General features: G+C 35.4%; 1 protein-coding gene across 2 annotated transcripts in view; it reads right to left on the bottom strand.

Annotated features, from left to right (window-relative positions):
- Window positions 1-13,862, bottom strand: part of WDR35 (WD repeat domain 35) — a 47,481-nt gene extending 33,619 nt beyond the window's left edge. For both annotated transcript variants that reach the window (XM_075750549.1, XM_075750550.1), the window contains exons 1-10: window positions 13,690-13,862; window positions 12,884-13,001; window positions 12,047-12,118; window positions 9,790-9,882; window positions 8,148-8,276; window positions 7,794-7,927; window positions 6,179-6,344; window positions 5,937-6,082; window positions 3,699-3,824; window positions 319-504 (exon numbers count right to left, since the gene is read on the bottom strand). In XM_075750549.1, the coding sequence (XP_075606664.1) occupies window positions 319-504; window positions 3,699-3,824; window positions 5,937-6,082; window positions 6,179-6,344; window positions 7,794-7,927; window positions 8,148-8,276; window positions 9,790-9,882; window positions 12,047-12,118; window positions 12,884-13,001; window positions 13,690-13,713 (1,194 nt within the window). In that variant the 5' untranslated portion in view covers window positions 13,714-13,862. The remainder of the gene's footprint in view (window positions 1-318; window positions 505-3,698; window positions 3,825-5,936; window positions 6,083-6,178; window positions 6,345-7,793; window positions 7,928-8,147; window positions 8,277-9,789; window positions 9,883-12,046; window positions 12,119-12,883; window positions 13,002-13,689) is intronic.

Below are 13,862 nucleotides of genomic sequence, written 5' to 3'. Positions count from 1 at the left end.
TTCTTCGGAGAACTGTTCTAAATATTTCTAAAGAAACATTAACCTTGAAGGCTGCAGTTTTCATTAAGTTACTAATGGGTACAAGGAGTTAAAATATAGAGGCGGTTTATGAGTTCTGCACATTTTTGCTATTACTTTGTTGTTTGATGAGGTTCTTTGTTTTTAAACACTGAGCCCCTTCAAGTGCCATTCTGTCAAATGACAACTGAATGACAGACTGAGACAGATTCAGAATTTTACATTTAATCTTATTCTGGCTGTAAAGCACTGACACGTGGAACAGAGCATTTCAAGTGAAAATTAAAATAAAGACTTTACCTGAGGTTGATTTTCATCTGCTTTAGTTGCTAAAACACAGAAATCTCCATAAGTTGTTATAGAAATCAAGCTCTTGACGTATTTCACGTACTTCTCATTGTTTTTTGTGTCCCAAAAGACTACACAGTATTCTGGACGATCAGGTCGCGTATATGCGTAAACGACTGTATTGGAGCAGTAACCCCACTGCCAAGAGAGACAATTTTGATAAAACCTATCAGAAATTGTAAGAATTCAATTAAAAAAAAATTGTTCACAGCTATGAAAGAGTTTATTTCATATATATGATCAGTATTCAATATTCTTTACCTGTCAAGTGATGAACTGATTTCTTAAAAGTATGTGAACACAGCTCCAGTAGTAAGTTATTTGCATAACATTAAACTGGCAAAAAAAGCCTTCCCATCACACAGAATAACCTATCGCAATCAGAATTGGACAATCAACCTCAAAATGTGACAAGATCTCATTTCATCTTGTTTCTTCCTTGTTCAGTGGGTACACAGAAATACCCACTATGTATGATGGTTTCTGCCATGAAAACGCTTGCTCTATGACTATTGAATTGTAAACCCAAAGTTCATTTCCCAAGGGAAATACAATAAACACATCAAACAGTGAGATTCCTGAAGCAGACAAAAATAAGCAATTATATTAGAGCACTATAAGAACTCCATCACCTCTTCCGTATCAGTAACATGACAAAAACCCTCCCTTCCCCCCAGGAGAATATAATTATTCATTTAACAAGTAGGAGAAAGTGCAAAAAGGCAAAAGAAGAAATGGAATATCCAAACACTGTAAAAACCATGAGATGTATTTTATTGCATTCAACTGATTTAAATTATAGAAATTAATAATGAAAACCCTTTCTAACACAGCAGAATCAGAAAATATCTCAGAAGGGAGGTGAAGCTGAAAAAACAAATGAGGTATAAAGCAAACCACTTAAGGATGATGATACAATTGTAGAAAAACTAATAGAATTCTCTGCATCAGCATTTACTAGAGAGAGGAGAAAGCTTGTTAGAGAGCTGGCCAGAAGGGTTCCCACACTCCAGAGGGAATGAAACTGAGACAATAAACTAAAGTATCAGCAAAATAATGTTTAGAATACATCTATATACTGAATGGTAATAAATTGTCAGAACCCAATGGTTTTCACCCAAGTAGGGTTCTACAGGAATTCAAACACAATGTTGTGGAGTATAGTCAGAGGAACAGGAGAGGGCAGATATAAAAAGCGTTGTGATTCCAGGAATCACAAATCAGTAAATCCAATTTTCACACAAGGTTGAGATGTAAAAAGTAAAAATAATACAATAAACAATGGAATTAGATGGACATGGATAAAAACAACACACTGGACAGTCATCATGTTTTTAGCCCTGGAAGTTGCACCTTATTCATTTATTATTATCATTTATTATTATTTATTATCTTTCAGAGAAGTAACAGACATGCGAATGAAGATGACCCAACTAACTATGACCTACTCGGATTTTCAAGAAAATCAAGTTCAGGTACAGGAAGAAAAATAAAAGGATTGGAATAAAAGGTAGGTTTTGACAACCAAGATCAATACCCACAGGATCCTTCCTAGAGATGCAAACTGGAACTTATACTATTCTGAATATTCAAAATTTATATGAAAGGAGTAAGTTATGAGGTAGCAAGTCAGTAAACTGTAAAACATGTTTGTCAAATCTAAAACTGATACAAGAAGTGGCAAAGGACCCCAGAATACTAGATGATGAGGATATAAAGTGAAATCCAATGTAGATTTGGACAAGGTGAATACACCAGAAGAAATATAACTACAGCTATAGACTCTAACTTAGTATTAGAACTCCAAAAAGATGCCACATTAACTATGAATAGTTTAAAAGAGATCAGCTCAATTCATAGTTTTTACTGTCATATTAGACCCCCCTTTTCTTATTATGTTAATACTTGAAAAATACAGAAAACCAGATTATTCAGTAGATTGGTAATGGGATACTAACACTTCATCTCCAGGTCATTAATTCCAATCCAGCCTAAGTGAATGACCGTTTTGAATCACTACCATTTAATGACTGTCACCTTTTAGAATACCTAGTTCCAAAAAGGGAGTTATAGATATAATAAAAAAGAACATAGCAATAGTAATATGTATTATATACATCATTTACCATAAAAATATTTAACATTGAAACTGAGTATACTACCAACAGGTTAAGAGTTTATTTGCTGCAGAAATTAATTAATTAGAGCACATTGTTTTGAACTTTAAATATACAAAAGGAAAAAAAAGAGCTTACACATGCAGTTTCTAAAACTAAGGTTTCAAAATATTATTCATTTGCAAACTGTGCCAGATCTTGAAATAAACATGGTCTCATAGATACTAATGAGTTTAAGAAAAAGCAATAGGCCTGTGTTCCAGCTGTTACACATTTCCCAGAATAAACATTAGGTAGCATTTCCTGCAAGACTATTTTCCAGCTCAAATTTCCAAAGTCTGTTCCAGCAGATTTACAACAAACTATTTGAGATTGCTTCCTAGCAGTTTTGTGTTTATAACTCCCTGACCAATGGTTTTTCACAACTGAGTGGAACAATACCTTTCAATATAGCTGCAGTATGTTCCTCACATTACACTCTCTCTCTTTAATCATAGTGGTTACACACTGATGATTAAAGAACATATCCTGTGCTGGGGAAAAAAAAAGTATACAATACTGTACAATTGACAGTTATCACTATTTTTTGTTAAACTGTAATTTTAAGTGAAATAGTCCTACCTCTTTAAAAATCTAACAAAAAAAACCCCATACGGTAGACAAGATAAAAACATTATTTAGAATTAGCTGAGTACACATTTGTAAAAAGTATATTGGGAATTGAAATGTAAGTACGCCTATCACGTTGCATTAATTTCTACTGTTCAGGTTTCTACACAATTCTCCTGGTTCAAACTAATAATTCACCACCAAAAAAATGACAGTAAAAGTAAGGCTCAAACAATTCCCATTGTATCACTTAGCCCACGCAGTTTAACCAAACAGTAATGAAAACACTGGAGCCTTACCTATATGACAGCCTCGATTACTACCAAATTTATAATCACGCCCAATTCTGTTAATATTAACAAAGCATACATTTCCTTATTATGAAAATAAAATCACTAATTCATTATAAAAGCAATGGCTAAGTCATTCCATCACCAAGACAGACACTCAAATTCCATTAAAACTTCAAGTCAGTAGTGCTGATCAAACAGCAATAAGTTAAGCATTGAGTTATATATTAGAGAAAGCTACTTTTTCAAACCATTCAGAAAGAGAATAAGTAACAGGAAACTTATTAATACAGTTAAGTGCCACATTACTACATACCTTGTAATCTGGGCGAATGTTTGCAAAATATATGTAAGAATCGACAGCTAGTGCAATTTTCAGTCCACTTCCCTCCCAAGACAAGGCAGATATCTGTTTGCCAGGAACTTTCAGTGTGCGCAAATGCTTGTTTAAAACAAGGAAAGGAAAAGATTCTGAATTTATCATAGGAAAACCACTCTAAAATACATAAACAACAGTTTTGATAGTTGATGAAAACCAAACATAGATCTTCTTTATAGTACCCAATAATGACTCCCAACTTACAATACACATGCAAACAAAGGTAGAGATATTTAACATGCATTACCATAAAGTGTTCTTTTGCCTCAATTCTTTTTTTGTCAGGGAGAAAGAAACAACAGGACTCGGTGATAGTTCAAACTTACAAAAATAAATAATAGATGGAGAATGACAGTATAAACATTTTTTCCTTTCGGTGATAATTTGAATCACCTTTATAATTTCAGTTGCTACTTAGATAAACACAACAACAGTACTGATACCTGACATGCCTCAGAAGTTTCATTTATGCTTGGAAGTGTATCAGTCAGTTGATGTACAACACCCTTAACCACAGCAATAAACAAATAAAAACATCTAGCTAATCTCTGTCAAGAGCATACAATGAATCAGCTGCAGAGGTACACAATTTGCAGAGAGACAATGGACGTTTTCCTCTGTTCTCTTTTAAAAAAGGGCTATGAAAGGCAATTAGATGTCCATTTACAATTTAAAAGCTAGCAAAGAAATATACTTTCCATCTTTTTTTATATCTTTATTTGTCTCTAGAATCTGAAGTTGAATGAAGGAAACAATTAAAAAAATAATGTTTTCAAAAACTATAAACTTAGTCCCACAGAACACTTGTTTGTGGGAAGCTTTTTGTTTTCAAATAATATAGATGTATGTAATAAAGGATACATTAATCTACTATTTACTGTAAGATTTTCAATAATTTTAGGCTTTAAAAAAATACAGGTTTTTTTCTGAGCAGAACACTGATACTTATGCTTAGATCTAACTTTTGTTTCGATGGCACAACTTTGTGCCTAAATAAACTGTTATCAAGTACTAAACTGTGTAATTTCATTATTTCATGCCTTTGATCAGATGCAAATACCAAGTTCAAATGCTGGTCACACACTATTCACAGAAGATACCATCTTCCAAAAAGTTAAGTCCACACCTGAATATCAGATCTAGTACAAAACAGTTCTAAAATCTAAAGAATTTACTTCTAAACACTAGATACAGAATCTGGAACATCTGTTTCAGTTAATCTGAAGGACATTAGCAACCAGAGACGTAACATTATTGCCAAAATCTTTGGTTCCATTTAATACTTTCAACTAAGGAAACTCCTACAGATGATGTTGGATCTTAACCCCTTTTGCAGCACAGCTCACAGCTCAATCCTTGCACAATTACCCTCAGGGCTGGCAAGTACCTCCTCTGTACAAGGGACAAACTTCCTCATACTCTGCTACCTAAAACTAACTTACTGATTTCCAGCTATATTACTAGGAGGCAAAGTGAAATTACCTGAAATTATCTTGCAAGGCAAGAGTAGCACCATGAACAAAAATATATAGGAAAGTTATTAAATGTTGAACAGTTGAGAGACATCTTATAAAAAAGACAGGAAGTACAAAAAGATTTACAAAACAATATCCCCAACAGACAAATGAAATTAGAAACAGTTTACCTTTTCTCACATTTCAGAGCCATTGCTTTCACTGATACCAGATGCTGTTTTCTCAGTTTTACTGATTCCATAAAAATAGAGGGGAGGATTGACTGCCTAATTTTGAACTCCTAATCTAGAGATGCCTGAGTGTCTTACACAGCCAGTGGAGAAAGACAAGTACTTCCAGATTTGATACACAGATGTTAAGTGAGCATCTTAACTGCTGCCCAAGCATTCTACAATTTTACTGTCTATAGCCTGATCTCAGGTATCTGAGTTAGGTGTTCACATTTAGGCACTATATAGATCCCATCGTTTAGTGGTTTATGAGATGCACTTGGATTTTCACACTGGCCACAAACTTGCTGTTCCAAAAGTGTACCTGGTCCTGTCATCTTTCCAGATCTAGGTGGATATCCTAGATACCTTAGAGTACATTAAACACACTAAACATCTACATTTTGGCATCCAAATTCCACCAGTAATGCCCGCATAGACAAAAATACTAAGACAAAAAATCATTTAAATTATATACTAAATGTTTTTACCTCACCAAACGGAGTATAGAACTGCACAATGTTTACATCTTTATCTTGAGAAGTTGCTTTTAGGGAGCCGGCCACCGCCAATACGCTTCCACAGTGATTCCACTGAATACATACTACATACATACCAGTGTCAATCAATACAGGATCTAGTTTTTAAGAAATAGACATTAAGAATATAAACACAAGTAGAGGTTTTGGGTCAAGAATAGCTCAGTACTTAGCACCCCACATTTTGTACCTACTGTGGTCATTCTCATCTCTCATTATCTGGCATCTTCCATTGTCATAACAGACGGCAAGACAAGGGCAGTCTGGTTCAACGTAGCCTTCTGTACCATGATACCAGTGTATTCCAGCAATACTGAATGCTCCGGTTAAATTCACCAAACAACTCAGTTTCATTTTCACCTAGACAAGAATTGTTAATTATTTGAAGTCATATACAGCATGCTATTTTGAAGAACAATTTCTATCTTTACTGATACCTTGCAAAAGACTGGATGTCTATGCAAATTTTTTTCCTGTCCCAAGAAAAATTTTCACATTCGCAAAACTTTAAGAGTTTGAAAAACTTCCTTATTCAAAGCCAGATCAGACATATAAACCATATTTTTAACTACAAAGACGTACTTTAATGTTGGCATTTTCATTCTTTGAAAAGTAATTTAAAAACAAACAAAAAAAAAAAAACACAAAAAAAATTCCACCACACACAGGTGCACACACATGAGGAACCCCACTGGAATTTTGCAAAAAAATAAAAATAATTTCAAACCATTCCTGGCCACAAGATTTTATTCTTTTTTAAAAGAAACCTTTTGTCAGCTTTTTCTTCATGAAAGTCTCTTAAATAATATATAAAAATAATTGGGAAAGTGTCCAAATTAGAACACCAATTAAGATAAGTTTACTTTTGTAATAATTAGCCCTGTACATCTGGTAACATAGGTAAGGGCTTTTTCTGAAAGATGAGAGTACCCTGGATCAGTTCAAGGAGGGCTACCAGGTAACCTATGGAAGGGAGGGAGGGAGGGAGGAAGGGAGGGAGTGTACAACCACACATTGTTGATAAAAGGTTGAGGGGGCAGGGGGAGCGACAACAACTTATTTAAAGAATTTGAGTAATTTACAGCACATGCTAGAAACACCATGACTCAGCAGGAAGAAAGATACAGTGGAGGGTTAAAGAAATGAAAATGGGAAGGGTAACACATACTTTCTTCGGGAAGGGAAGGAGGAGGAAATTCCCTGTAATAGGTATCTAAAAGTCAAGAACATGGTTCCAAATACATTGCTTTTTTCAAAGTCAGTGTTTTACTTCTGTTTAGCATTTTGTCATAGTCATATTCAAATATTCCAAATAAGTAGATAAAAATAAATAAGTAAACTTAAGTTGTAGGAATGCGGCAAATTATAGTTACTTCCTTTCATTTTTCTAGTTGTTACCAGGTTTGCTCTGAAGCATGTAACATTGTTTATGTAATAAAGAATGACAGGAACAATAGGAAAATAAACTACTGTTTTATTCTAAAAGCACACCAGTACTTTTAACATAAGCTTAATTTAATTTAATTAGTATCATTATGCATATTTTGACATTTTCAATAACTATTGCAAGGCAAAAAGACATTAGTTGATGTGTTATTCATTTAGCTACCAAGAAATACTTATATTAGAAAGCTGCAGCTGCAAAGATCTTGAATAAAAACTTTGTCCATAAGACTTTGTTTAGTTCTCAGTACTGAAGTCCACCAATTAAACAAATGAACATGAAATAAATTAAGAGGAAGTAAGTTTTTATGCCTGAAAAACGTACTATTTTAAGTTAATACCTTTATTATACCACCATGAACTTACAATAAAATTTCCCTGATTGTCATAAATGTGAATCTCTCCATTTGCCATTCCAAAGAGTAAAACTTTGCTATCAGAGGACCAGGCCACGTGGCACAGGTGGGTACCTTTCAAGTCTTTTCCCCAAATGCGATTGCCTGTAACAGAACATTGATTGTACTTAATAAACATACCACAAAAATTAAAAATAGGATGTAAATTACCAATGTAAAAATTGCAACAGCTAAAGAAAGTCAAAGCAGCAATTAGAAAGTAACTATTCATTGTATTTATCTAGAGAAACAGAGCCACTATGTACATAATACTGAACCCAAAAGCTATGTAATACCAGAACAATTAGTAGAGCTTAAATTTTACCATCCACTGATCCAACAATCACAGCTCCATCTTCATACACAATGCAAATCTTTTGTCCATCAGCATTCCAGCTCATACTTCGAACAACAGATTTATTTCTATTATTAATCATCTCTTCATACCAAGCACCTATTAGTAGTGAATGAAAAACTGAGTTATGCTTCTGATTTGACAGTCCTCTAGTGGATTCAAGGTACATGCTAATCACTGAATTTGAAGAGTAAAATCACTCTCAGTTCAAAAGATATGCAAATAGGATGATCATGACATTTCTTAGCAATATGAATTCCTGAAGTTGTTTAAAAAAAAAATAAAATAAAACATAGTACAGACACACAAAATGTTTATAAAAGTTACCAAGCAATCAAATTAGGTGTTCAATGAAATGGAAAAACCTGAGAATGGTCTGGTTATAAGTAAACATGAGATAGTAGGTTACATACGACTTTGCAGTGTAACATAGAACAAGCTACAGAAGCAATAAGTTTTGGAAAGGAATTAAAAATAAAGTTGTTCTGCCCTTTCAGTAAATCTTTAGCAAGACTATGCTATAGTGTCCCCCAGACTATACAGGCATAATTATTGTGAAATCCAGTGTTCAGATGTGAGCTACTTATGTCCAAGAAGAACCTGACAAAAGAGGAATTGGAGAGGGGAGCCAAAGTCCAAGAGGGGCCCTACAGGAAGAGATCTGTCCTTATATAATTTCAGAACTGACAAGAATACACTAGGAAACATAAACATAGAGAACAACTGTCTTTGATAGGAATATGTAGTAAGTAATTTGCTGGTTCTTTTCCAAAACTAAGAGATGATTAATGTGACAGTAGCCACCACATATCAGGCAGAAAGATTAAACAAGTAATATTCTTTATTCCTAAAATGAGAAGCTGAGCTGAGATTTTATGTGTTTCCATTTTTCATTAAACAAAAATCCCCAAGAGAAAAAGAAAACCCTTTATTTCCTTTTTCTTTCCCATGTGTTGGAAAGTGGTCAATCTGATTGAGAGGTTTGCTGGCTTTCAAATGAGTATAAGTGTACCAAGGAAGAACATGTATGTGTGAAAAGGTCAAGAACAATAAAAGCCAATTACAGCAATACAGTTAGCCATATTAGTTCACTCCCTTAATTAAACATTTCTAAAGATTGTTTTTATGAAAGTATTTAATTGATGTTCTAAGCAGAGTTGCTAAGTTACTGTAGTTCTACCAGTATGTCTGTGCTTGATGCACTTTGCAGAACTATTTAAATATTAAATGAAACCCAAAATAGAATCTACACAAAGAAGCACTGCTACTTTTTTTGTTCAATATACTATATTCCTCCAAGGGAATAAAGTACCAGAGATAAGAAAATAAGAAATTTAGAGTAGTTTATCAAACACATGGCTAAGAACTGATATCTTCTCCTAAGGTAGCTCTGCAGGACAAATGCCTTTTTATTTGCCACTACACTACAAAAAATGTAGACAAGTATCACAAGAAAAACTTGAAAATTGTTGTAAATCTATTTTGAGCTTTACAGTCTGTAAAACAAAAAGTCTGAAAAATAACTGTAAAAACTGCTGGAAAAAAAATAAAAGAAAAAAGATTTCTCACAACAGGGAACATTATCCCATCTCAAAATTGTCCTGTAAAATACCTTTATACAGCATCCACACAATGATGAGTCCATTCTGATCACTGGTAGTCAGTTTTTGATACTGTTCATTCCATGTCACCACTTGGACAGAACCTAGAAAATTATACACATTTTTTATTTACACCATTTAAATAAGTTAATAAAATCCACCACATCCAACTTAATCAACCTGGAGCTTTGCAGAAATTTGCACTGTTGACTTTGATTTAGTTTTAGGCATTCTTTCTCTATCGCTCATTTCCTCTTTCAAAGTTCTGCTAAGCAGCTCCTTTTGCTTCTATAGTCACCCAGCCATTCTCTCCAAATTCTGCTCAGAATATTGCCTCAATATGCAAAACCCAAATCATAGTTTTGTGGTTTCTGACTACCTCTGACATGTTAGTCTGGGAAGCTGACAAAACTTTACTGTCATAAGATGTTTTGTTTTATTTCTTCCTCTTAGTAGCTTGATCCTCAGTAGTGCTACACTTTTAAAACAAAATCTCCCTCACGATTACCAAAAAGAACGCTCTACACACAATTCCTTCAGACCCTCAAGTCTCATATGGGATCCTACTCATAAATATTTGACTTGACTTGAACATCTTCAAACTGTTTCTAAACAGCAACTTATTTCATCAGTTCAACACTGGATATGTACTTGGCCATTTCAAGCATCATACTTTCATGCCCTCACCACTATAGTCATCCATGTCCTCTGCATCCTTTCCGTTTTTCAGGATTTCATTCATGAACTTTATCAATGGATGCAATCAAAGATACCCTGAATGTCAGGGATTTTTGAAGGTAACAGTAATCCATTTCAGAATTGAAGACATCCATTCAAAATATACACTAAATCAATTCCTCACAATTCATTTTTTCGACCATATTTAACCAGGCTGCTAAAATAACCTGACTGCTGGCAGGTTTCAACTGCAAATCCTCATAAAAAGACTATTTCTTCAAATAATGTAAGGATTTTAGCATTCTTTTCATATCTCATTGCCCATGTATAATGACCATTTAATATCTCTCATGTGAGAGTTCAATTTGTCCCTGTCTAATTTCCCTGCATTCAATTTTTACTTTCACAAGCTATCTTTCTCTAGCCTGTTTTCTAACCTCTCTAAACTTTGTCTGTATACCACACTGCAGTCTACGTACCTACACATTCTGCAATTTGTCAATAAAGGGAAAATGGAGATATATTTAAAACAGAGATCAGGTTTACTGAAAACTAACTTTGATTTCTTCAGAAGAAAATGTAAAGCTACGATAACATATAAGGAAATCTCATAGACACTATAAAAAAACAAAACAAACCAAAAAAACCCACAGGCTTACCCACATATGTGTCACTAGAAAAAATGCTTAAGGCTTTTAGTCTCATTTCTGATTTTAGCCTATCATACAGATTTAAAACTTTATATATACAGTGTTAAGAGAAAATTGTTCCCCCCCCTTTTTTAAAAAAAAAACAAAAACCACAGTATAACATCACTGTTTCTTTCATTCAGAAATTCCAGCATCAACTGCCCATCAATTTAGCTTTTCTCTTCTGCTATAAAGCATTCTTTATCTGTCACCTACCAAAGCAGCACGTGAACAAATGTATTGGAGCAATGTATCATGATCTTTGATGTAGATAATTAAAAATGTATTCTAGCCCCATGCAACTGAGTAGCATCTCCAGATTAACCACGCTGATGTCAGAGAAAACAAGTACTATACCAGTAGCACTGCACGTAAAAAAAGTCCCTCTGTAATATAATATATACAATAGCATCATCCACTTAAAAAAAAAATCAGTATTTCATTCTCAGGATAATGAATGGGGACCAAATAATTTGGAAAAAGAGAAGCCTGAGGTAACACAAAACACAGGTTAGGCTGTAATGTCAAAGTTCACAGACTTAACCTTGCAAAATCCATAAGCAAACTTTAAATCGTAACAGGTAGAGGAGAGCCTGGTTTGTGCAGCACGCATTCTGCATCATACACACCGTATCAGCCAGGACAACCGAGGTGAGACTACATCAGTTTGATTCTCAACCCAGTAATTCACTCACTAATCATGAAAGATTGACTGTAGGTCTTTCATCAGATAACGTGGTAAAAATAGACAGCCAAGCTGTTACACACCTGAGTTGAATACTGATAATCTTTATTTCAGGCTTATAATAAAAAGTTACAGCAAAATTACTCTGTCAACATCATAAAATTTTGTATTTTTTTTTTCTAATCAGAAGTACATTAAATGCCCAAAGATACTTACCACTATGACCTTCAAGAGTTTGATTCACAGAAAGATTGCTAGGAGCTGCAAGTCCCTTTATTTTTGCTTCATCTAAAAATAATAAAAATAGCTATAAAATAAACCTAATAAAGTATACAAATTACTGTGTCTCTATCAATACTGCAGGTCTAATCACTATTCACATAGATAAAATCATTCACCTAAAAGTATGTAAACTGTAACTGTGGGATGAATTTTCCACTCCTCAGTTCAATGTGTTTGCTATTCACATCTGTCATCCAAATGTATGTATTCTTTAAGGTCTAGCAGTTTTTCAGGAAAAAAAACCCAAAACAGAAAAACCCACACAACAACTACGGCTATCACTTTTTGTTACATTCAGAAAAAAGCTTAAAAGAATTTGAAAATTTATTAGATTTTACTTGTCTTGGAACATATTTATTAAAAAAAAAAAACCTCACACAGGTTTCTTCCTAAAATTATGAAGATGGTAGAGAACATTCAAACAAAATCAAGATACAATGAATTAAGTTCCAAAATAAACTAGAAGCCTATACAGAAGGAACAAGAATGAAATGTATGCCATAAAAAAGAAGCAGGACTGAAGAAAACTTCAGCAGATATAACAGGTAGACAAATGACGTGTGCCATGTAAGACAAGCCCGAGGAAAACAGAGCATTCAAAAGAAAGTGACAGCACATTTGATGTTTATGCAAATACATAACTATCTATGTACACATTTAAAACACATAATATTGTCAGGTAACTTATGGAAGGAGTTATGCTTTCAGAATTCTGAAGTCTGGTGGATATTGTTCTTGAAAAGAAGAAAAAAAAAAAAAGGTCTCATTTACCTGTCTGTGTTTCCAATTTTAAAACTTTCAGTAATCCATCCTCGCCACCACAGGCTATGAAACCTTGATCCTTATTCCAGGAAATACATTTTAACCGAACATTACCAGGAATTGCAATCTGAAAAAGAAGTATTTTGTATCTCTCCATAGTTGTAATAATCATGTTTTATTTTAAAATACTCCATTTGAACACCTCCAAGACACCTACAATAGCACACAAGATAAACTTATTTCTATCAACGGATCAGTACGTGCAAAAACAGAAGACAATTAGAATTACAAGCACTAGTGAAACTGTGCAACGCAACACTTGAGAAAAGGGAAATCTAACATATGCAGTAAATAATAACAGGACATCTTCAAAGGTGCGCAGAGAAGGTGCTGTGAGCAACAAAACACGCGAGAGGGATCACACAGTGCACAAGGCTTTGCCACGAGCTGGTCTCCAGCTGAAGAGCTATGTCCAGCGTCTCGGGGGAGCAGCTGCTTGGGAGACGGCTGAAGAGCAAAGAAACCCCAAGCCCCAAACCCAGGCCGAGAGGGAGCAGGCAGGACCGAGCAGGGCAGCACTATGGGCAGGGACAAAGACCACGGCCGCACCACCAGCACTAGCAGAACCACAAGCAGCGGGAGGAAGCCCGAGGGTCCCCTCAGCGCCCCGAGGCCTCCGCGCTCGCAATCCCCGGGGAGCTCCCGGGAGGAGTCGGGGTGGGGAGGGGGGGTGCGGGAAGCGGGAACTCCGCCTGCCCCGAGGGCTGCCTGTCCCCCCCCGCCGCCCCGACTATTCCTCCGTGCCCCAGGAGCACCTTCTTGCACAGGTAGATGAACATCCTGGAGGAGCGGGAGGGCGAGGTCTGCCGACCCACACCTCTCCTCACGGCAGCGCGGCGCGGCGGGCCCAGCGCGGCCTCCTTGGTAACCGCGTCACCCTGGCAACCGCCGCCGGAAGTTCGCCCCGGCCGCGCGCTCCTTTACTTCC

This window comes from Balearica regulorum, chromosome 3, assembly GCF_011004875.1.
Source record: "Balearica regulorum gibbericeps isolate bBalReg1 chromosome 3, bBalReg1.pri, whole genome shotgun sequence".
Lineage (NCBI taxonomy): Eukaryota > Metazoa > Chordata > Aves > Gruiformes > Gruidae > Balearica > Balearica regulorum.
Note: the sequence above shows the minus strand (reverse complement) of the source record. Positions and strands in the feature narration are given on the sequence as shown.